This window comes from Emys orbicularis, chromosome 1 (genome assembly GCF_028017835.1).
Source record: "Emys orbicularis isolate rEmyOrb1 chromosome 1, rEmyOrb1.hap1, whole genome shotgun sequence".
NCBI lineage: Eukaryota > Metazoa > Chordata > Testudines > Emydidae > Emys > Emys orbicularis.
Window position 1 is genome coordinate 266,559,058 of NC_088683.1, and position 25,504 is coordinate 266,584,561.

Genomic DNA, 25,504 nt, shown 5'->3' on the forward strand with positions numbered 1-25,504 from the left:
GGATTTTTCACACTCCCGAGAGATGTAGTTATACTGATGTACATTCCTCATGTAGCCCCAGCCATGACAAGGATTGTATCCTCTTGAGTTAAGTTTTAGTCACTAGAAAGCATGCTTATACTTTTGTTTTATTTGTAACCATTTTCTGTTTCTATCTCTGCTTGGGATCACTTAAATCTCTGTTCTTTATTAATAAACTGATTCTTGTTTTATTATGAATTCATCTCAGTGCTGTTACATTGAAGTGAGGGTTGCATCCTCAGCTGAGCCAGCTGGTGTGTATTCTGTCTCTGTGGAGACAGTGGACTTGGTATTTCTTTGGGCACCCAATGACGGGCTGGATGCTGCAGAGGAATGCTCTTCCACAGGGTGCGGGAACTGGGGGCACCCAGAGTTAACTGCAAGGCAAGGAAAGTTTGTTGTGCTGGCTAACAGACTGGAATATCAGGGGGGTGACACACAGTTTAGCAGCAGCAGATCTCTCTCACTGAGACTCAGGGGTAACAATGTGACTTACATTTCTGGATGCCCCCCAAAAAAGTCATACACCTGCAATTCCCATCGACAGCAGCTAGGGTTGTGGTTGTTCCACTCTGCACAGCGAAAAGTAGCCTTACTGAAAAATAGTTCAGAGCCCTGGGGATGTTCAAGTTGGGAGTAGAAATTGAGAGTGGATTTTGATGGTTTCTGTGATTGTTGATTTACAAGAATGCACAAAGTCCTGCTTCTCCAAACACAGGAAGGTACAAACCCCAAAGGAGCAATTTTACAGTTTACAGGCCCACACTTCTTTCAGCAAGCGCACCTGTCCCAGATCTCTCTCTAGGCTTCTCCAGGGTGCTTATAGGCTGCTAATTGGATTTCTTGCTTTGGCCCTGAGTCTCTCCCATTATTTTGTTGTAGGTATAGGTCTTATGATTAACTTATCCTGACAGTTATGTTAACAGAAGGGTGTGTTCATATCTAGTCTCAAAGAGGTTTGAGATTTATGCAGTCACTAGTATCCCTCAGCATAACAATATGGTGCCAGGCATCTCAGAAAACTGTGACAAAAAAACCAGGGACCACTTTTGAAAATGTTGGCCTTAACCTCTTTGTCCCAGGTCTTCCCATCTCTAAATTCCAGATAAAATTTATTTGCCTGCTTCAGAGAGGTTTCGGGAGGAGTCATTAATTAATCTGTGTACAGAGCTTTGAAGACATAAAGCACTATATAAAATGCTAAGGGTTTTTTTTGTTTGTTTGTTTTTTGAGTATCAGTTTCCCTGTTGATGTGAATCACACACAATATCTAAGAGACTAAAAATCTGTTCCCTGAAATTTGTGACTGGCTGAAGCAAAAACATCACTCTGAAGCCTCTGATTTTTATCTTTGTTGGTGGCATCATTTTAATTGCTACATTCTCCCAGAACAGAGTTTTGACTGATTTATTGATTGATTTCCAAAAGAGCAAAATTTATTTTCTGAACACTGGCAAAACAGCATGGAAATGTAAAACCTCAGGTTCTCCCCCATCTTTGAGCATGCTGATTATTGCATACATTCCCCTAGAATGACAGTTTGTTATTGACAGTCTACCAGAGCTCTGTGAAAGCTCCCAAATATCATGATCTGCTCTGTCCTCTTGATACTTTGCAAAATACTGAATCTGAAAGTTGACATGTCAGTTTAACATTATGACATGAATCTGGTATTTTATTCACCTTGTATATGTGCACTACTATAGCTTTATTATTCCTGTTTATTTTTGGAGGAATCTTTCTGTTTAAAGATTTGATGGCCCAGATTTCACACTTGGCATCCTTAAGTTAGATGCGCATACAAGTTTGATAATTGCTCTTTAAATGTATTTTATTATTAACATATCAAAAAGTGGGTGCAAAGCACACTCATGGTAGTATGAGTTCGTCTCTGGTAGTATAAAGGGACCTTACAACAGGTATAAATTACATATATAATGGGAATAGCCAGTTTTACATGTTCGCCCTCTAGTGTAGGGGATGTGTTGGTGTGGGAGAGGGCATGGCTGGAGCATGCTAAACTCTTACAATCTCGTTTGGGGTAATTACAAATCGACATAAATTTGAGCACCAATAAGGCTGGGAGCCCAATGAAAAGCCATATTTGTCTCCCCATCAGGTCTGCTGACTGGAGCTCGGGTGTATCTAATGTTCTGGGCATAAGTGGCCTGGCAAATCTATGATCTGGGCCTATATGACCTGTACAACCCCTCATGTCCACAGGGGTTCGATCTCTTCTGCCAAAACACAACTTGAAATCTCTGGGAAGAAAATTTTTGATCAGGTGTAACCAAGGACTGTGCCCTCTCCTATTCTGTTGGCTGTTTCAGGGAAATACTTTCCTTTCACTGAGGCTTTGTTTGAAAATAGTTATTTGTAATGAATTATTTAAGTAATGAAAATTGATAAACGAATTCAATTGGTTTTAATACCTCTTGTAAAAGATGGTCAGGTATCACCTTAAGGGTGTCTGATTTATCTTTTGTGAAGGAAAGATTCCATGTATTCATCTGTAGAGACATGTTACAGTCATACATGAGCAGTTCCTTATATGTTATTACGATGTCATTTAAAACAAGCAAACAATGTTGTGCATTAATTTGCTCCTTGTGAAAGATGCAGTTTTGACCAGCTTGGAGTGAATTCTGCTATACACAGAACCAGTACTCTACAGGTAGAGGCAGTAGAAGCTTTCTGCAGTGTTTCAGACCCAATACCCATTCAGTCCTTTGTCTCTAGGCTGACACTGCAAAAAAGAATTGTCACTTAGTCCCAACTATGGGGCTGGCTTTTGTGATGTATCTGTTCTTTCGAGAGGTGACTGAGACCACCAAAGTAATTTCACAGACCATAAGCAGATATCAGAAGGTGCCAACTTTCAGTCACTGACTTGAGTTAAATATATACCAACGTTCTAGGTGTGAAAAACTCTAAATCTTATTACCTGCCTCCTGAACCGTCCAGTCTTCCTTCCATTTCTTTGTCTGTGGGCAGCGTGCTTGGTGCATACATTTCTCATGGCAGTGCAAAATGGTTCTCAATGGCTAATCTGGTTAAGATTTGTATTTTCAATGGATTTTGAAATCCAAATATTTGCCATTTTCGCCTCATTTTTATATTTTATATAACATCATCAGGCAATTTTTCATAGGCAAAAACTGTCTCCTTGCAGCCAAGTGTTTGCACAGCTGTCCTTGACTACATGTCAATATGGGGAACATATCTATTTGTACTTGTGTTTCCTCTGCCACTGAAGAAGAGGGGGCTGGATTTACCCCTCTGTGCAGAACTAGAAATGGTGGCTTCTCTTTAACCCTCATTCTATACCTACAAGAATTTTACGTATACAGTTCTGTAGTGATCTATTTGATATATTTTCTGGCTCAATTAATCTTTGGAATCAACCACTCAAGTCCACAGTTAATGTATTGTTTTAATGTCAGGTTGACATACATGAAACTTGTTTTCTTGTCCATTTCTGAGGAATATAGGTGATGTAAATTCATTGCCAGGCAACACTAAAACTAATCTCATACAAAACTTCATTGCTTTCTTTGAAATGCACTCACCACAGCTAAGCCTATTTGCAAAAATGTATTACATGCAGTGTTGTATATTGAATTCTGCTGAAAAGCAATAGGATTTATTTAGAGACCTCTGGTATTGAAGTGTTATAGATTAAAAAAAAAATAAACCACCATCTTTCCTTATATAGTCACCATTCCTCAGATGTAGATTAAAAGAATTAAAGTCATCTGATTGTACATTTCTTATCATTAGGTTTAGGTTGCTAGCGAATAGAAACAAACTGCTCCAAGATCAATATGCGGCTATCTAGGACAGTTAATGAGTATCTTTGATGAATGGGGTATATGTCTGTACAATTTATTGATTTCTGTGTGAGATCATGAACACTGTGTGTCTGTGTCAGGCTGAAAACTCCATTTTGAATGTATAGCCTTCTGTCTTCTCTGTGCTCAGTGGTTTGAGCATTGGCCTGCTAAACCCAGGGTTGTGAGTTCAATCCTTGAGGGGGCCATTTAGGGATCTGGGGCAAAAATCTCTCTGGGGATTGGTCCTGCTTTGAGCGGGGGTTGGACTAGATGTCCTCCTGAGGTCCCTTCCAACCCTGATATTCTATGATTCTACCTCTATACTGGATTGAGAATGCCAAAGCTGGTGGCAAAAGAATAACTGTATAAGGCAGTTGATTCTTAAGTACCCAATTGTTGGACATCTAGTCACTCTAGACAAAACTGGTCCCTCCCCAGAAGAACTGGTTTAATGGGAACATCTTGACAATGAAGTCACCTGACAGGGGTCTGTGCTCACATGAGGAAGCTGGCAAAGGAAGAGTTACCTCACATGGTGCTAAAGGTTTTAAAAGGCAGAAGCTGGTCTTCTCAAGGGTACACATTTTCTCCAGTCCAGGAGGAGGGAGCGGTCATCCAGCATATAGCTTGCCTCATGGGGAAAGGGTGCATTGTTTGCTTTCCTGAGCTCAGCTGGCCCCAAGCATGGTGGACAATCTAGGGACTTGGCCCCCAGCCCAAAGAATGCCCTGGAGATGCCAATGGACAGTGTGTCACAGGAAGTGCGGGAGATGTGTCCAATATCCATAAGAGCTCTTCACTGTCAGCAACCAGAGGTTAGGTAGAGAGACACAAGGGATGCCTGGATTTCTTCTGAAATGTGTAACTGCTAGAAAGTAAGAGCTGGCATTCCCTTACCTCAGAGTCGGTGATCTCAGTCACCTACTTGTCCTGGAAATAAAGAAAAATCCATTTATTAGTTACAATAACTATTGGCCATCAGCAGCTTGTCTGATTAGGTACACTGGGTCAAACTAAAATGAGTCACAAGGGATCCTACACTGATATAATGTACACCTTTTCCCAGCCAACCAAATAAGTACATTACACCAATCTTTGGGCTTGCAGTAGATATCCTTTGCCAGCATAGCTATGCCAGTATAGGTATGACAGCAAACCTCTAGTAGAGATGCAGCTTATACCAACAAAAGGAGTTATTTTGCCAGCACATCCCTGAATGACATAAACTATACTGGCAGAAGGATTCTTTTGCTAGTGACTTAGGGTATGTCTACACCCAGCCGCTAGTGAACACACCCTTCTGTTAACATAACTGTCAGGATAAGTTAATCATAAGACCTACACCTACAACAAAATAATGGGAGAGACTCAGGGCCAAAGCAAGAAATCCAATTAGCAGCCTATAAGCACCCTTGATTCATATCTACTGAGTGAGTGTTAACTCTTAAGCTAGCGTAATTTATGCACTGAGGAGCCAGAAGGAGGGATGTAGCAAGAAAAGCAACTAACAAAGGTAAGAATATGTAAGCTAAAATAGGCCACTCCTTAAATGAACTTGCATATTCTTACACCTTCTTCTAGCTCCTCATCTTGTAAATGATATGAACTTAGACTCTTACATAAATTCACATATCACTTAGTGGGTATAAGTAGGGCTATGAGTGTCTAATTTACACCACCTTGCAAAATGCCTCTGAAGTTGGCCTACTGTTTATGGTTAAGGATTGCTAGATTAGCAAAGCTCCTTATTGTAGCCTGCAAATAAATATTATTAGTTAATCATGTTTATTGTGGTTGTGCCTGCAGGCCAACCAGGAATGGGGGCCCCACTGCACCAGGCACTGGAGAAACACAGAGAAATAGATGATTTCTGCCCCCAAAGAGTTTACCGTCTAAACCAGGGGTGGGCAAACTTTTTGGCCTGAGGGCCACATCAGGGTTCCGAAACTGTATGGAGGACCGGGTAGGGAAGGCTGTGCCTCCCCAAACAGCCTGGCCACCACCCCTATCCACCCCCTCCCACTTCCCACCCCCTTACTGCCCCCCTCAGAACCTCTGACCCCTCCAACCCCCCCTGCTCCTTGTCCCCTGACCGCCCCCTCCCAGGACTCTCTGCACCTAACTGCCCCCCCCCCGGGATTCCACCCCCTATCCAACCCCCCCTGCTCCCTGTTCCCTGAATGCTCCAACCTCTAGCCACAATCATGCCCCCTGACAGGCCCCCCGGGACTCCCACGCCTATCCAACCACCCACTGTCCCCTGACTGCCCCCTGGGACCTCCTGCCCCTTATCCAACCCCGCCCCACCCCCCACCCCCTTACCATGCCACTCAGAGCACCGGGACTGGCAGCTGTGCTGCCCGGATGGAGCCAGCCACGCCGCCGCGCTGCCCGGCAGGAGCTCACAGCCCCGCTGCCCAGAGCACTGGGGGCACAACGAGCTAAGGCTGCAGGGGAGTGGGGACAGCAGGGGAGGGGCCAGGGGCTGGCCTCCCTGGCCGGGAGCTCAAGGGCCGGGCAGGACAGTCCCGTGGGCTGTAGTTTGCCCACCTCTGGTCTAAACAGACAAGACAGACACAGGATGGAAAAAGGGATAGAACACAAGCAGAGTGAGCAATGTAATGCCAGCAAATAGCATGGTAGGCTACATCTATGCTACAGCAGCTACAGCGACGCTGCTGCAGCACCTCTGGTTAAGATGCTCTAAGCCCAACGGGAGCGAGCTCTCCAGTCAGCTTAATGACTCCCACCTCTGCAAGAGGCAGTAGCTATGTCGGCAGGAGAAGCTGCCTGCTGACATAGTGCTGTCCACACTGGCACGTAGGTCTGTGTAATTTATGTCACTCAGGGGTGTGGATTATTCACACACCCCAAGCGACGTCAGTTATCCCGAAGTAATTTGTAGTCTAGACATAGTCTTAGTTCCATATTTTTAAAGGGGGTGTGTGTGTGTGTGTGTAGGGAGGGATTGTATTGCTTAGAAGGGAAGCAGCTAAGCATGAAGGAAGGTGAGGTGGGGAAAGATGTAGAATGAAGCTGAGATGGAGTAATTTGGGGAAGAGGGAGGGCTGGAGCCAGGCCCGCCAATGGAAATTCCAGGCCTCAGGGCCAAGGCTGTTCCTGGAGGGGCGGGACCCAGGGCGGAAGTGATGAACCTGTCACTTCTGGGACCGCCCTCTCTGGCCAATCGCGCCGGCCCTCAGGGCCCCCCAAAGCGCGGGGCCCAGAGTGGTCTCATGCGCCTAGGAGCCCTGCGGCCCACCCAGGCGATTTAAAAGGGCACGGGGCTCCCCACCAGCACTTCTGTGGCAGCGGTGGTGGCCGAGAGCCCCCAAGCCCTTTTAAATTGCCCGGACCCCTGGACATATGCCTCCTTTGCACTCCCGTTGGCGGGCCTGGCTGGAGCAAACAGCACAGGGTAGAGAAAGTCCAGTCAGAACTGTAGAGCATGCTGTGAATGTGCAAAAGTCCCTGCTTTGGCTGCTGCTTCTCCTCCTACAGGTTGGAGAGGAGGCAGGACACGGGCTAGCCCCATGTGCGAGGGTCGGAAAAGGGGGGAAGGGAATTGGCCAGCCCCACACACAGGGGAGGGTGGAGGGCTTGGGTGAGCGGCTCGGACCAGCCCCATGTGGTGTCCCATTTTCCCTTTGGGAAATATGGTCACCCTAGAAGTGTGCTGGTGGTGAGGGTTGCCCCAGCTGGACCATATTTTTCAACACCTCCCTTCCCCTGGTGCCATAGTCCCTGCTCCATATGCATACTTTCATGTAATCCACTACACCATGTCATGTCGCCCAGCAGTGGCTAATATTAATGTAAAGGTAATTCAGTTGCAAAATGTAGTTGCAATTTTCCTCAGCCCACAGAAATTGTAATGTGACACAAATGAGCAGGCTCTGAAATCCCATTAATGGTGCAGAGTAAGAACGGCTGGGAAATGGCTCCCTTTAATGTTTGGTAATTCCTATAGTCATTTTTGTAATGCTTTGCCCCATTTCACAGCAATTAATGTTATTGAAGGCATTAATGTCTGAAGAGCAGGTATACAATAATGGCTGCAAATGGTTGGAGAAGATTGTGTAACAGATTCTGCTGCTGCTTGGAAGGGCTAACTCCACACCTGAGTTTAATTTAAATTTGTACAACTTGGCTTAACTGTAGTTAGAACTGTTAAACGGATGGGTAATGGTAAGTCTACAGAAAAACAAAACCTGCGGGAGCGAGTCTCAGAGCCTGCGTCAATGGACTTGGGCTTGCCGGGCTCACGCTACGGAGCAAAAACTAGTAGGGTAGACATTCCCACTCGGGCTGGAGCCCAGGCTCTGACATCCAGCGAAGAGGGTGATCTTGACCCCTGGGCTCCAGCTCAGGCCTGAATGTCTACACTGATATTTTTAGCCCTGTAGTGTGAGCCGTCTCACCTTAAAGTCTATGAGTCTGACACCAGGGGGCTAGTCTACACTACCCGCCCGGATCGGCGGGTAGAAATCGATCTCTCGGGGATCGATTTATCGCGTCTCATCTAGACGGATAAATCGATTCCCGAATCGACGCGCGTACTCCCACCTCGTCAGGAGGAGTAAGCGCCGTCGACGGGGGAGCCGCGGAGGTCGATTTGCCGCCGTCTTCACAGCGGGGTAAGTCGAATAGGATACGTCTAATTCAGCTACGCTATTCGCGTAGCTGAATTTGCGTATCTTAAATCGATTCCCCCGCCCCCCCCAGTGTAGACCTAGCCCAGGACTCTGAGACTCCTTGTTGCATGTTTTGTTGTTTTGGATTTGCAGGGTAGATGTACCCTGAATGAGATTTCCTTCTTCTCCTCTTAGTGGCTTTTTCCTGAAGATATTTTCTTTGTCTTTCCTTTTAGCCTGTGAACTTAGTGCTGCTGACCTATTTTTCCTTGGCACTGACCTTTGCAAACGTAGACCATGGTGTTATCTACAAGCTGATGAAGCATGGTTGCCTGAGTAGAAGTGATTGAGTGAGACAGACCAGATTGCTTACTGTTTTCTGTGAAAACTCTCTTCCCTGTAGCACAAGCAAACATTGCCTATAATGCACACAAGCCCTGTTATTGTTGTCTTATGGTATGTCTGCACGGCAGTGTAAGCCCAGGGTTACTGGGACTTGAGTCAGCTGACACATGTTAGGGAATCCAAGGCTTGAACATCTACACACATTCTAACCCTATGTTAAGAATTTTCTGAACCATGCTCAAACCGAGGACTCTGGCATCCACACTGCAGTGCGGAGATCCGAGTCAAAGTAACCACATCCCAGAGTCCCACTCTAGCCCTAGGAAAGTGGTGCCCTGTGGGAAACTTTACTGCTCAACCTGCATGTTACCAGGAAGCAGCTCACTTTGCAAAAGGCTTGGTCAGTTCACTCTCCACTGCAAACACAGGAGGCGTTCTGACAGTGTGCTTGCAGATCGGTGATCAGACCAGAATGGGTAATTGGGAAGAATATAAGGGCAGGAAACAGGAAGCAAGGGACAGTAAAGGAGAGACTCAGAAGGAGGCTCAGAGGATAAGCCTGGGCTGGGAAGTGATGGCTGCAGGGAAGCCTACCCTTGCTGTAAGCCAGCATTGCAGGGTATTACTATGTAAGAGAGGAATAAATACACACTTTGGTGTGAGAGAGAGAGAAACAGCCCGGTACCGGTGTGTTTGTGACTGTGAATCTATCTGAACTAGTCAGGCAGTGAGGTTTGTTCGGGGAGCTTTTGGCAAACCAGTAAAGTGCCTAAACCACTATTAAGACTAACAGAAGTATTGGGAGCATAAGCTTTCGTGGGTAAGAACCTCACTTCTTCAGATGCAAGTAATGGAAATCTCCAGAGGCAGGTATAAATCAGTATGGAGATAACGAGGTTAGTTCAATCAGGGAGGGTGAGGTGCTCTGCTAGCAGTTGAGGTGTGAACACCAAGGGAGGAGAAACTGCTTCTGTAGTTGGATAGCCATTCACAGTCTTTGTTTAATCCTGATCTGATGGTGTCAAATTTGCAAATGAACTGGAGCTCAGCAGTTTCTCTTTGGAGTCTGGTCCTGAAGTTTTTTTGCTGTAAGATGGCTACCTTTACATCTGCTATTGTGTGGCCAGGGAGGTTGAAGTGTTCTCCTACAGGTTTTTGTATATTGCCATTCCTGATATCTGACTTGTGTCCATTTATCCTCTTGCGTAGTGACTGTCCAGTTTGGCCAATGTACATAGCAGAGGGGCATTGCTGGCACATGATGGCATATATAACGTTGGTGGATGTGCAGGTGAATGAGCCGGAGATGTTGTAGCTGATCTTGTTAGGTCCTGTGATGGTGTTGCTGGTGTAGATATGTGGGCAGAGTTGGCATTGAGGTTTGTTGCATGGGTTGGTTCCTGGGTTAGAGTTGTTATGGTGCAGTGCGTGGTTGCTGGTGAGAATATGCTTAAGGTTGATTTCAACAGCTTCCACCCCACCATCAACCTCAGCCTGGACCAATCTACACAGGAGGTCCACTTCCTAGACACCACAGTACAAATAAGCGATGGCCACGTTAACACCACCCTATACTGAAAACCCACCGACCGCTATGCCTACCTTCATGCCTCCAGCTTCCACCCGGACACACCACACGATCCATCGTCTACAGCCAAGCACTGAGGTACAACCGCATCTGCTCCAACCCCTCAGACAGAGACCAACACCTACAAGATCTTCACCAAGCATTCTCAAAACTACGATACCCACACAAGGAAATAAAGAAACAAATCAACAGAGCCAGACGTGTACCCAGAAGCCTCCTGCTACAAGACAGGCCCAAAAAAGAAACCAACAGAACTCCACTGGCCATCCCCTACAGTCCTCAGCTTAAACCTCTCCAACGCATCATCAGTGATCTACAACCCATCCTGGACAATGATCCCTCACTTTCACAGACCTTGGGAGGCAGGCCAGTCCTCGCCCACAGACAACCCGCCAACCTTAAGCATATTCTCACCAGCAACCACGCACCGCACCATAACAACTCTAACTCAGGAACCAACCCATGCAACAAACCTCGATGCCAACTCTGCCCACATATCTACACCAGCAACACCATCACAGGACCTAACCAGACCAGCTACAACATCACCGGCTCATTCACCTGCACGTCCACCAATGTTATATATGCCATCATGTGCCAGCAATGCCCCTCTGCTATGTACATTGGCCAAACTGGACAGTCACTACGCAAGAGGATAAATGGACCCAAGTCAGATATCAGGAATGGCAATATACAAAAACCTGTAGGAGAACACTTCAACCTTCCTGGCCACACAATAGCAGATGTAAAGGTAGCCATCTTACAGCAAAAAAACTTCAGGACCAGACTCCAAAGAGAAACTGCTGAGCTCCAGTTCATTTGCAAATTTGACACCATCAGATCAGGATTAAACAAAGACTGTGAATGGCTATCCAACTACAGAAGCGGTTTCTCCTCCCTTTGTGTTCACACCTCAACTGCTAGCAGAGCACCTCACCCTCCCTGAACTAATCTCGTTATCTCCAGACTGATTTATACCTGCCTCTGGAGATTTCCATTACTTGCATCTGAAGAAGTGAGGTTCTTACCCACGAAAGCTTATGCTCCCAATACTTCTGTTAGTCTTAAAAGGTGCCACAGGACCCTCTGTTGCTTTTTACAGATTCAGACTAACACGGCTACCCCTCTGATACTAAACCACTATTGTGTGTTGCTAACAGTAGTCAAGTTAGCAGGCCATACTGAACCATTCTTGCTTACTGCTAAAAGTAGCTAAGTCAGCAGGTCGTAAATTGGTCATGCAGCGGCCTCAGTGTAACCAGACAGGAGGGGAGGGGTTTTCGGGTGCCACAGACAGGGCAGCTTGACCCCGCGCCCTTCCTGCTAAGAGTGTTAAAATTGCTGATGCATGTATTTTAGAAAAACAAGAAGTCTGTTTATATGTGACCCCGGGAATGTTTGTCAGGGCCCAAAGGCCTGGACACTCTGGAAAAAAAATATCTCTGGTTAATTGGCAATCATAAGGTGTCTGACTTTTAACCCTGCTTGCTTAGCAAGTTTTCTGTAAGGGATATGTCATTGTATTACTAATGTATAAATAAGGGGGGAAAGTTTGAGGTATTTGGACTTCTCAGGAGGGGCTCTTCAGGGACGCATCTTCGGGTCCCCACCGGCAGACGGAAGCCTGGCCAGCTGAAGCCTGTCACGGTGCCACTCGAAAGCCACACTCAGCTTCGGTAATTATCAAGGGTTGGGGGTGCTTCACTAATCTGTTGCAGACGTGTGTACGTGCTTGAGACTAAGTAAAGTTTAGCTTGAAGTGAAAGCTCTCTTGTGTTGCCCTATTTGTGCCAGTCATCTATCGGTCAGACAGCCGTGTGTCCCCTGATTTATTTCCTGACACCACCTCGGACAGAGTAAAAGTTACTGAGAGCTTTGGGTTAAAAGAACCCCGGGTAACAAGGTTCACCGGGTGACAACAGAGGCACCTTGTGACACGTTTACATTGCAGTGTAGACATACACTGGCTATGTGTCAGGCTCACTCAGACCAGAAATCCGTAGTCAGATCGTATAAATGAGTCAAGAGATGTTTTTATATTTAAGGACAGGAAACAGTTCTGGTTGGTGTTTACACTGCAGCTTTAAAACGATTTATCTCTGCAACTGCTAAAGTCCTGGAAAAAACTAGGTGACGACCTTTTTTTGGTGCTCTCAGAAGGAGACAGGATACCTCAGGTGAATGACAAAGATTCTGACTGCATTTTTTTTTTTTTAGTTAGACATGCGTGCAAGCCAAAAACCTGAAACAGTTCAGATCGACATCCAAACTTTGCAAATATGACCCATCTCTAATATTTTTAAACTTCATTTTTCTTCCATTCCTCAAGACAGTCACCACTTTTCCCGCAATTCTTATGAAATTTTATTGCTGTAGATATGGCATATGAATGCCAGGCAGGCAGAATTGTGAGTTCTACTCTCGAACATTACTTGACTTTTCAAAGCTGCTTCCCCAAGCCTTTCATACTCTCTCACATCATAGAATCATAGCCAGGCATAATAGTGGATTCTGTCTTAGGAACTGAAGGTCTCATTTCAGGTTCTAATCAGGGTTAATTTATTTGGAAGTCAAATAATTTATTTGGAAGTCAAACTGGATAGCCTATGAATATATCAGAGTCCTACATCAGAGTCTTATAGAGTTTTATAATGAGGGTCATGTGTAATGATAATTGCTTACATGACACACAATCACTCATTGATGATTTTGAGTGCTTGGTGCTGATCAGAAAAATGGAAGAACAAAATAAACATTGCCCTGCGTATGTATCACTTGTGATGTTATGATACTGTTTATATATTGACGGTCTGAAAATTGTTTAAAGAAACTAGATTTACTTTTTGTGTGTGTATGTATGAAGTTTTCCCCACTTGTTCCACTTTTTTCAAATAGGTTCACAGTTGGCATCCTTATTTGGTCTTGCAAACAGTAAGTTTGTGGAAGTGGTGAATACGTGCATTGCCTTTCCCATAAAACACCATTCAGTCTAATCTAGCTATCATATTTTAATGTGATCATCAGCATGACTGCTGGCTGTTGCAAACAAAGTAGCCCTTTTTTATTATGAAACGGGATAGTTTTTGTAAGCTAAGTGGCTATATATTCTGTTTCAATCTGGAGACAGGGTGAAGCCAAATTCAGGTTGCAATCAATACCATCTTTAATACAGGGGAATCTTTCCAATAATCTTTGCCAGTTTCTGTCATATGCAGGTTGTGTCTTTGTTATACATGATCTTATTGCAGGAACTGATAAATGTACATGAACAAAAGAATCGCATTCACATCACTGATAGTTATAATCCTAGCCTAATAAGAGAATTGATTTACAATACATTTATTTTGTCTAAATTTAGTTGATAGTTATATTTCCTTAGGCTACAAATTTCTGATATGAAATTCAAGAGCTAGTAACTGTAGTATGTAACCTATCACTGAAATCAGCCTCTGTGCCAGATGACTGGAAGGTAGCTAATGTAATGTTGATTTTTAAAATGGGCTCCAGATGACATCCTGGCCATTACAGGCTGGTAAACCTAACTTCAGTGCCTGACAAATTGGTAGAAACTATGTGTCTGATAATTCTGTTCTTTACTATAGATGAACATGATTTGTTGGGGGAAGAGTCAACCATGGCTTTTTTAAAGGGAAAATCATGCCTCACCAATCTAGTAGAATTCTTTGAGGAAATTAACAAGGATGTAGCTATCTAAGGGTCAGCCAGTTAATATAGTGTACTTGGATTTGCAAAAAGCCTTTGACGAAGTCTTTCATTAAAGGCTCTTAAGAAAAGTAAGTGGCTATGGGATAAGACGGAAGATCCTCTCATGGATCAGTAACTAACTGAAAGATAAGAAACAAAGGGTAGTAATAAGTGTTCAGTTGCCATAATAGAGATGGGATTAACAGTGGCATCCCCGAAGAATCTGTATTGGGACCTGTGCTGTTCAACATATTCATTAATGAGCTGGAAAATGGGGTGAACAATGAAGTGGAAAAATTTGCAGATAATACAAAATTATTCAAGGTAGTTAAGTCCAAAGCAGACTCCAAGGAGTTACGGGGAAAATCTCACAGAACTGGGTGACTGGGCAACAAAATGATAGATGAAATTCAACGCTGATAAGTGCAAAGTAATGCACATTGAAAAGAATAATCCCAACTATACATATACAATAACGGGTTCCAAATTAGCTGTTCCCTCCCAAGAAAGAGATCTGGGAGTCACTGTGGATAGTTCTCTGAAAACATCCACTCAATGCGTAGCAGCAGTCAAAAAGGCTAACAGTATGTTAGGAACTATTAGGAAAGGGATAGAAAATAAGACAGACAATTTCATAGTGCCCCTATGTAAATCCGTGGTGTGCCCACACCTTGAATACTATGTGCACTTCTGTTCTCTCCATGTCAAAAAGGATATAGTGGCACTGGAAAAGGTTCAGAGAAGGGCACCAAAGATTACCTAGGGTATGGAATGGCTTCTGTATGAGGAGAGACTAAAAAGATTAGGACTGTTCATCTTAGAAAAGAGATGACTAAGTGGGGGCTATCACAGAGGTCTATAAAATCATGAATGGTGTGGAAAAAGTGGATACAATATAAAAAAAAACAAACCCAAGGGTCACCCAATGAAATTAATAGGCAGCTGGTTTAATACAAACAAGAGGATGTACTTTTTACACACAACACTGAACTAACCAGTGGAACTCATTGCATTGACCAATGTACAACTGGGTCAAAAAAGAACTGGATAAGTTCATGGAGGACAAGTCCATCAATGGCTATTAGCAAGGATGATCAGAGATGCAACCCCATGCTTGGGGCAACCCTACACCTCTGACTACCAGAAGCTGGGAGTGGAAGACGGGTGGATCAGTCCATAATTGCCCTGTTATGTACACTTCCCCTGAAGCTCTGGTATGCGCCACTGTTGGAGACTGGGCAACATGGACTATGGTCTAACCCAGTATGGCAGCTCTTATGTACTTTAAGTAGTGATATTTATGTCATCAGGTCTTTTTAAAAGAATAAAAATTAACAGAAGACAGTGGTTTAAATGTATATCCTGACACCCCTTCTAGACCTGGCATTTCCTGTCTTAGTTTCCTGGGCTTTTGTCCCAGGGGAGGGAAGGATTGTCCAGTGGTTAAGGCACTGGTCTAGGACATAAGCGGCCTGGTTTCAATTCCCTGCTCTGCCATGAACTTCCTGTGTGTGACTTTGTGCAGGTCATTTAGCCAGTCTGTGCTTCAGTTGCCCATCTGTACAATGGGGATAATAATGCTTCCCTACCTCACAGGGCTGTTGTGAGGATAAATGCGTGAATGATTGTGAAGCTTTTTGAAATCTACTGCTGAAAAACATTATATAAGAAATAAGTTTTATTATTATTTGTCCAAATAGACACCAATGCTTGTTATCCTAAGCAATTTCAATATCCATGTGGCAGATTACTTATGTAGTTTAACTCAGGATCTCTTGACCAATGGAACAACCATTGGATTATCTGTAATGTTCTCTGACTAATAAAATCCAGTAGGGAAGTACTGGGTCCATTGCTGAGGACTGATCAACTCCCTACTGGAGTCCAGGGTGCCAGCTTCTCTCAAAGGAGTGGTAGCTAGGCTCTTGCTAGAAGACGTAAGCTCTGAACGTTGGCAGTTTCACCAGTTATTGCTTTGTCTCTAACCTTCTCTTTTTGGGTGAAGTCATTAAGTCATTGAGAAGCAGCAAGGCAATTCTGAATCTATGGGAATCTTCCTATTGCCTCAATATCTTACAGTCCGGCTGACAGCTTTGGGCACAGAATGGAAGTTCTGCCTATCTCACTTGTTCATGATTTCTTGTTTGGAAGTTGTGTCTCCATGTGGTTAGGCATCAGCTCAGCAAAGTATTTAAGTGCTTTCCTGATTAGGGATGGACTACTCAATTAGGCCTACGACTCTTCCAGCAGTTGAGGTGTCAGTGAACCTCACTGAGATAGATGAGAATGCTATTGAATGATTCGTCCCTTTTCTTCTACAGATGTACCGCAATACTTCACTGTACCAAGCATTCTCTTCTGTGGAGTCCTATGTATTCTCTCACCTCTGGTTTAATGTTCAGGATGCCACTAGGGGAGATAGTGAGACAATTTGAGCAATGATGCCCTTAGCATGTAGCTTTAGATTTCTCTTTCATTTGAGCCCAGATGGTTTTTACTTTCCCCCTGAATAACCAAGCTCTGAACTTGGATGAGAGCAAAAAGACTGAAGCTTTGTCCAGACCGGTTGTAGGTGATGCTGGTGAGGGTGGGGTTGTTCAGGAGGTTCACCAATTCTTTATAATACAGACTATTGCAACTTCCTCTTCTCTAGCCTTACTAAATCCTATTCTGGTCCACTTATATCTGCTCAAATGCTGGTGGAAAGATCTTTTCCTGGCTCACCACTTTGACCATGTCACCCTCCCCACCCTTTGTGTCTCTCCACTGACAACACTTTATTCACTGCGTCAGATACAAACTACTTGTCTTCATTGTTAACGGGCCTTCTCAGTCTCTTTCCCATTATACTTATAATCTCTTATACGGTATCAAGATGTCAAACCCATCTTCACTCCACAAAAGATGCCTGGCTTGATTGCCCATTTTTAAAAAATGTCAATAATGACATTAACATTTTCTCCTGTGCCAGACCTTATGCCTGGGAGGGGCTGCAAAACTGCCTCATTGCCCTCCTTCACATCCCTCCAAAAACTCGTCTCTACCATGATGCCTACAAAAAACTCAGCAATGGCTGGGCGGGTGATTTTTCCATGACTGCTACTTTTCATGCTGACCAGCATCTTCTCATTGTTTCTTTGTGCTCCTCCCCCACCCCTGCCATTTCTTTAAACTGTCTGTTGGCTATAGCCTTACATGTAGGGTGCAAGCAAGCTCTTCAGGGCAGAGCCTGTATCTTTGTTATGCGTGAGCGTACAGTGCCTAACACCGTGGGGCCAGGGCATCTATGTGCCACTATAATACAAATTAGTAACAATTTGTACTTTGCACTTGTATTCCTCTGAAGATCTCAAAGAGCTTTTAAAAGGCACTGATTTGCCTAAGGCCACACAGCAAGTGAGCGTCAATGTCGAGAATAGAATGCAGGTCTCCTGAATCCAAGCAGTTTGCAGTTTCTATTTAGTTACAAAGTTGTCAATCACTGTAATACCTGAAAGCCTAGTTAGGAATGTGTGACACTCCCTAGGGGTGCCCAGAGTTGTGAGGCACCTCAATACTACTGGTCCTTAGCATGCCTGAAACCACCAGCCTCTGGCAGCACAAGCACTGCCTTCCAGCCCCCCCTAGGCCTCTCTCTGTCTGTAAAGGTATCAACAGACACACACCAACCCCCGAATACTCAGGGAATTCCCTGCAGTGTCCAGCCCCTTATCCACTGACCACTCACAGAATTACCAGGCTGCTATTCACAAAGGAAGGGTATACACCAGCGTGCAAGATTCAACTCGAGACCAGCACTTTGCTTAACACTACACTAACATACTGAGATATATTGATAGTGAAAGCAAGACTACATTTATTATCAAAGAATAGCTATTCAAGTAATAATGAGTAATAATATTGGAAACAAGTGGTTACGTGTAGAACAAAATCATAACATGCTTTCTAAAGCCTAAGCTTAAAAGGTTAACCTCATGCCTAAAAACAAAACAACAACAAAAAAGGGGGGGGGGAAAAAGACCCCCTCACTCAAAGTTCTCGTCAGCATTTTTCAGCCAAGCCTGGTTCAGATCCTTTTTTCATGAAGCAAAAGCACTGTCCCGTTTTTTTCCTCAGTGAAGGGGAGCAACAGGTGGCAAAGATAAATGTATTGGTTTGTAATACAGAAACAAATGGTAGTGTTTTCTGGTGGTTTAGGTTTATAGGGAAGCAGGATATTGGGGAGGGAGGCAGTGTGTGGGGTCGTGTTATTTATTTAAACAAAGGAAACAGCATGCATATTCAAGAAAGTGATTGGCAGGGTTATGTAGGCATTTCAGCCTAGATCCTCAAAGGTATTTTGGCTCCTAACTTCCATTGGGCCTTCCTGATTATCTTCCTTTGTTGTTCCAGCAGCCTAGAAAAATGACTAGTATGATACAAATGGTATGTTGAATGGCACAAGTGTTTTGCCTTTGCTTCTCCTTGTCTGTGACTTGGAATCGCTGGAAGAAGAAGGGAGGGTATCACAAACAGCTACCTCTTAAATTCTTGGAATGGCTTGATTGAAGCCTGGGCTCATGTGGCAAAAGAGAAGCAGCACCCTAAGGATTTCCGATATCTTGTTTGTGGTTCTTATAGAAACTGCGTTTATAGTTTCTACATGCTGGTACAAATGTACGACTCTGTAAATGGCTGGGAAAGAAATGTTAGTGATAGAAGGATGTTAGTTGTATGCCTAACAGATAAGTCTTTTCATAGCCTGTAAACCATTATTTATTGACTATGGACACCACAACTATTAGAATTAAAGGGCTCAGTTGCACAACCATCTCCCATACGAACCCCAGTGCGTTATTGGAGGGAAAAATAAGGAAAAACTCTCACAACCAGCCATGGCTCTTTTGGGATATGCTCTAATTTTTACCCTTTCTCCCACAGGAACTTTTTACACCGGAGTGCAAGTTTAAGGAGTCCGTTTATGAAAATTATTATGTAATCTACTCATCCATGCTCTACAGACAACAAGAGTCGGGTAGGGCCTGGTTCCTGGGGCTTAATAAGGAAGGGCAGGTCATGAAAGGAAACAGAGTGAAGAAAACAAAACCAGCAGCTCATTTTCTACCCAAGCCATTGGAAGGTGAGCTTTGGGCCATCACAGCCAGATAGGCTGAAATTTTAAAACATCTCTTCCTTTGAGATGGTAATACCACAAAAGGAGGGGGAATGGGTCCTATCGTATCATTTCAGAATGTACTTGGCACACACCCACTGGCCATATGACAATTGCTAGGATTCATGAGTGTATTATGCTTCACCACAGTGTGCCCTAGAAAGGGCATATGTGAAATGCTCTTTCATGGGATTAAGAGGTCATTTTATTAGAAGAAAACCTATTGTTAAAATGCATTGTGCTGCTTTTTAAAATATTCTTCTGGTAGAAGCAAAAAGTTGGTGTCAGTATTGCAGTGAGAAAATATTCCTTTCATGAACCAGCATGAGTGGCTCTGAACAATAATGTATACTTAAGGAAATTGGAGTTATGAATGGAATAGACGAAATGTCAGCATTCCAATTTAAGAGCATTCTAACACAAAACTCAAAGGTCTTATTATAGACTAAATCAAACTGCACTATTGAGTCAGCTGATGTATGGTGCGCCTTTGTGTATGTCAGCTATTCTGCTAGGTTAGGAAAGGGGAACAACAAATAATACCTTTAGTCATGCTAACCTTATATACTAAAATGATGTTGCATAATCTGGCAAAATGTGTTAATTTTTTGTCTTGAATATAGAATTGTCTATTTGTCCTACTCATTCTACAAGACTTTTTCACCCGGGCTTTTTTTGTTGTTTTGTCCTATTTACACTCCAAATCTCATTCACTTTGATCCAGATTGTTGCTCATCGCCTCAGTAATGCTGAAAAGTGTTTCATTAGTTAACATCTTAAAAGAAACCCAACACCTTTCTGAGTAATGATTTTGTCAGCAGTGACATGTTTTTTCACATTACAGTTATCTGAGAATTACAAGGTGTGGAAGGTTTTGAGGAATTTCAAATCTAAATCATGTGTTAAATGTGTTAGGACTCTCTTTCTTTATGTAATGAAAATCTAACAGGTCTAGGTGACTGGCTTTAATATCACATATTAGTTTACACTGATTTTTTTTTCTATGCTCCACAGTTCAAGTGGTCTTTAACACTTTCCCAGTGTTTCAACAAGACTTGCACTATATGTGTTAACCCCTATATATGAACTTAAAGTTATGTATTTTAAGACTTTTATTGGGAAAAATGCCAGAATATTTTAAAAAAGGAATCACAGTACATACAGCTTAGGGAAGATGTGCTTTTTCCATTAGAGTAATTAATATTTGTATGGTCAGACTCTTTATCAAAAGAGTTTAGGTAAGGCTTAGAAACAACTTGTTTTATGTTGCCCAAAAGAGTCATCAAAGACTACAGCTATACTATGTAATTCTTTTACTTTGTATTCCTATCACATGGTGCTTAACTTCATATTTTTGTAGGTCACATTGGTATTTCATCCTGTTCCTAATTAATCAGCAAACAGAAGTGTCCTAAAACCAATTATGGGTGTGCACTCTAAAGACATAGATCATCCCCAGCATTATGTACTCTAGAGAAGAAATTTAATTTCAAACTTTCAAAAGCCATAAAAAGATTTAGATTATGTCATTGCAAATGTTAGAACAAGTTAAGTACTTGATTAGTTAATGATGGTATGGGCCTTTCATATCTATTATGAAACTTCCGTACACTGAAGATCACGGTCAGTGCTTTGATGCTACTGCCTCCTATTTTAATTAGTCCAGGGAAGAAGGGATTGTTCTCTCACATAGTTTCTTCAAGATCTTTTGTGTGATGATTAATTCTTTTGACTGCTTGACATCTCTTTTTTAACATTGCTGTGATATAAATAAATGCTACCCCCAAGTTATGTGTAAGTAAAATATTACCTGATTCAGTGATGTGGAAAATTAAATTGAATTATCTAACAGTATTCATCATTAAGGCAGCTCAATTCAGGTACTTTGTAACTGAACATGTGTATTTTCCTCAAGCGATTTAAAATTGTTAGGACCCTAGTGAATCCCAGTGTGCTATTCTTAATTCTTCCATAAATTCAGTTAATAATTTAGTTTTGGAGTTTTCTGCATTTCAAAATTCCAGCAAAGATCAGTGACTATGGAATGTTTCTTGGCCACGTATTACAAGACATCTTAGGAAAAAAGAAAGAAACGAATACTAGCTGAACAGTGGCTGTTTTGTGTGCTGTCTGGAGCCATCCTAAATACTTCACGAGTATAGATGAATGAACACCAAGTCTTGTCTAATCTCATCATGTTTTAATTTTATATAAACACTCTATAAGATTTATTTTTGTGAATACATCAGTGAGCCATTTATGGGGGGAAATAAATGCCACCTATTAACCAGGCTGTGAGAGGAATTTGAAAAACTTAAATAATGATTGATTAAATGATTTTCCTTCATGAAAGTTAAAGTTCTTGATTCTAATATTGTCATTCTCGTTTTTGACGCTTAAAATAAGATCCTCGTGGCATTTGATAAAGAAATAACTTGATGTACACCAGTAAATATCAAGACTCCTTAAAATGTAATCAGAAAATTCAGTTTTGACTATTGAACTATTTTGTAATAAGACTGTGCAAAGCCTGAGGGGTTTTGCTGCACAGCTCATTCTTCCATATTATACAAATTGAGATAGAACAATTGCTTTTCATTTCTGAAGCTTCTATAAACAAGTCACATTTTCCATTTAAAAACAAAGGGACAATTTCCTATTGTGCATGTAAGTCAGAGGTGACGGAGGAAGAGAGATACTTGGATTGCGTGGAAAAAATATTAGTGACTTAAAATAGACAGACAGTCCCTTTCAAAGTAGCTAATCTCCTTCACACAAAGAGGAACAAAGAGACTATTAAAACTCTTGTTCTTGTAAGGGTGATATAAAAATATGCTCTAAAAATTATTTGGGGTAAGTTCTATGGCCTGTATTATACATTAGGTCACAGAGGACCCTTCTGGCCTTGGAAACTATGAAAATGAATCCTACTGAAGTTTTTTTTTTTCTTTTACCTTTAGTTGCCATGTATCGAGAACCATCCTTGCATGATGTTGGAGAAACAGTGCCAAAGGCTGGGGTAACTCCAAGCAAAAGCACAAGTGCATCTGCAATAATGAATGGAGGCAAACCAGTTAACAAGAGTAAGACGACATAGCCGGATCCTCACAGGTGTTGTGACTTATTAAGCCCTGAGTACAGTTGAGCAATTTATCCTTGCCGGACTCTGCTACTTCGGTGTCTGTGGATCAGCTTGAGGCAAGTGAATACTTGCTCTTTGCTGTTTCTGAACTAAATTGTTGCAAGTGGATAAATCTCAACATGTAGCTCCTCCCACAACAAGAAGACACCTGGATAACCAGCTAAACTCAGACCATGGAATGCCCTACCAGATATGGAATGCCTTTTGAATATCTTTTCTGTGACTGTGACACTTCATGTGAATGACATACTTCACAAGTACACTTGATACCTTGCCTGCTGACAGTTACCCATAATCCCTTTTTGAGTCCAGTTTCAGCGAAATCCATGTGTTTAAGTTCTATTTTGTAGCACACAGATGATATCAAGTAATTTCTAGTTAGATGCTGTAAACCTGTGCTATTATGGATTTCTCTTCTTCCCTTTTTTTTACAAGGCTGCTTGCTCCACTGTCTGTGACCTTTTGCAGGGATTGTGTTTCTCTACAATTTAAATGTTGCAGGTGGCTTAGTTCTGAAAGCAATCAGGGAATCAGGAAGCCTTCAAAAACCTATTATTATGAATTATATCTATGAAGACTAGGATCATTGTCTCTGACTTAGAATACTGGTAAATGTGAATACACTTTAGTAACAGATACCATGCTCCTGAGGTTGGCATTATTGTGGTGGGAAAAGTGTCAAACACGACCAGTAGAAAGTTTTTTGAAACTAGTGTTTGACATCCCCCTATAGTTTCTTTTTGTGTGTGTGTTTTATACATATCACAGGCTTACTGGTAATGGTAACATTTGCCTTGCCCAGCGAGCAAGACCCACTAATTTTTGGGAAAGTGGGTCCAAAGAACTATGTAGGCCTTGTAGGCCTGAATTAAGGCTCATTTTTCACCTACTAATCCTCATTATTTGAAAAACAATAATTAAGACTAACAAGAATTGCGCTACCTAAATCCAGTTCAGATCTAATCCTTTCCTATTTTTAATTAACTGAATTTAATGCCATCATTATTTTGGCTGTTTTCCACTCTTACTCAGCAAAGCACGGGCAAGGATGATGTGTTCTTTTTAGCAGCACCAATGCAAAGGGTAGTTATAAATTATACTTTAATATTTTTGGTATTAATTTGTTTTAAACTGGGTCTATTAGAAAACATTTAATTTTTTGTTAGCTCAGCATGCAGAGTCCAGTCCTATGTATTTCACCCCATAACCCAGTACATACCTCTAACCCACCTTTTTAGGATATTCCCACTAAACTGCTAGATAATCGGTGCCTTGCCTTGCTTTCTGTATGCTATACGTTCTACTACATGAAACTAGAGGAAAGCAAACCCATTATGAGATTGAGTCCTTGAATTATGTTCAATTGCTTCATGAGAAATACTGGTGACGCTTCACTGGTGTCAGTTAACTGTCATGAAACCAATTGAGAAAAAAAATAAAATGGGTAATAAGCTTTAGACAATACAACAAAGATGCCATTTTAGTGTTAAATACTGTAGGTAAAGAGTCAAATATTTAGTCGCATACTTTCAAAAGACTGAAATAAGGCTATTCTGTGTGTGCTTAATAGGCATTTGCTTCTCAGAAAGGGCGACAAGGACCAAACTGTACCTGAGTTTTGGCAAACTGTGTGTGACAACACTCTATTGGCCTCTTGCTGTTATCATCATGTTTAAGGGGGACAAACTTCATCCTTCCCTTTTGAGCAATTGTATTTACTGAAAAAAATAATTTTCTCATGGCATTACACAGAGCTCTGTGACTGACAGGCCACCAGTTGTTTCAAATTCCTGGCCTGTTTAGCTGCATACTGATTAACTCTTCATGCTTATACAGTTTTCATATGGGAGTTCCGTTTTAATAAGTAACACAACATATTGTTCAAGTAGGTTATTGTAATGCTGCTATGAGTCTTTTGACAGTTTAGGGTTCCTTGTTTATATACCGTGTAAAACAGACAAAGTTTGGGTCTTTTTAAAGAGCCGAGTGAAGCATATCGAGTGAAGTTTGTTTTGTAAGTATTTAAGCATTTAAACAAAGACAAAGCTACTTCAATGCTGTGACAAAATGTGCATAAAGTAACTTTTGGCCCAGATCATCCCCTCACCCGGTGACTTTAAAGGAGAAAATCTCCATGAGATACCCCTTGTGGTGAGCCTCCGATCTCATCCCACTAGGATGGATGGGACTTGTGTGCCCCCCGCCCCCCTAACAAAAAAAGCTATGAAGCCTCCCCCTGGTGGATCAATAGGAGGCCAGTACTACCAACGTAGAGCTCTGCCCTGTCTCTCTGGTAGTGTCCTGGCATTGGAGCCTCGCTGACCTCCCCACCCCCCCCTCACTTCTGCTGTAGCGCCTCTTGGGATTGGGAAGGGAGTTGTGCGGAGAAGCTGCATTATCTTTTGTGTCTAATGTTCACAGGGAGCCTATGTGCATTCTTGCCCTGTCCCACTCAGTCTCCAGCCTGCCCAACTTGGACCCTGGACTGCACAGAGGTGGCTCTGCAGGGTCCGGAGGGTGAGACAGTGCCATAGAACTGCCTGAGGTATGCACTGAGGATGTAGAGAGCACAAGCTGGTCCTTCGAATTTCAGCTCTCTGGGACTGGTGTCCCAAGGCCATATACATTACCATTTTCAACATTAAACCCTACATCTTAGGCAGCTATTTCTCTGCCAACCAGTTGACTAGTTACAATTAAGGCTGAATTTATTTTTGTAAATGACTAGTATGTACTGTAAATGTATCACCAGTTTTATTTTTGTTTACATGGGTTGTCTGTAAGGGTGTTTAATCCTGTGAATGGATGTCTTAAAACAATTTCTTCTAAAGTCTGTTTAAACGTAGAGCACAGGGGTCTTTGTTATTTGTGCTTTGGTTACGCCTTTAATTTTGTCTCTTGTCTCATCTGTTGCATGGGAAGAGGATGGCAATGATGAACTGCATGTAGTAGGCTATGCGTATCAAGAACTGTTGGTATGTATTACTAAATTTACATACATATATGCAAAGAGTTTGTTTGCATTGTACAGTTTGTGTTTATTATCATTTGTTGTATACACAGAGGCAACATATTGAATAAAAT

At 42.5% G+C, this 25,504-nt stretch overlaps 1 protein-coding gene across 4 annotated transcripts in view; it reads left to right on the top strand.

Annotated features, from left to right (window-relative positions):
- The window catches only part of FGF14 (fibroblast growth factor 14), a 638,300-nt gene extending 615,925 nt beyond the window's left edge, over positions 1-22,375 (top strand). For all 4 annotated transcript variants that reach the window (XM_065413672.1, XM_065413691.1, XM_065413683.1 and 1 more), the window contains 2 exons: positions 19,047-19,245; positions 22,239-22,375. In XM_065413672.1, coding sequence (XP_065269744.1) covers positions 19,047-19,245; positions 22,239-22,375 — 336 coding nt within the window. The remainder of the gene's footprint in view (positions 1-19,046; positions 19,246-22,238) is intronic.
- The last annotated feature ends 3,129 nt before the right edge of the window (positions 22,376-25,504 follow it).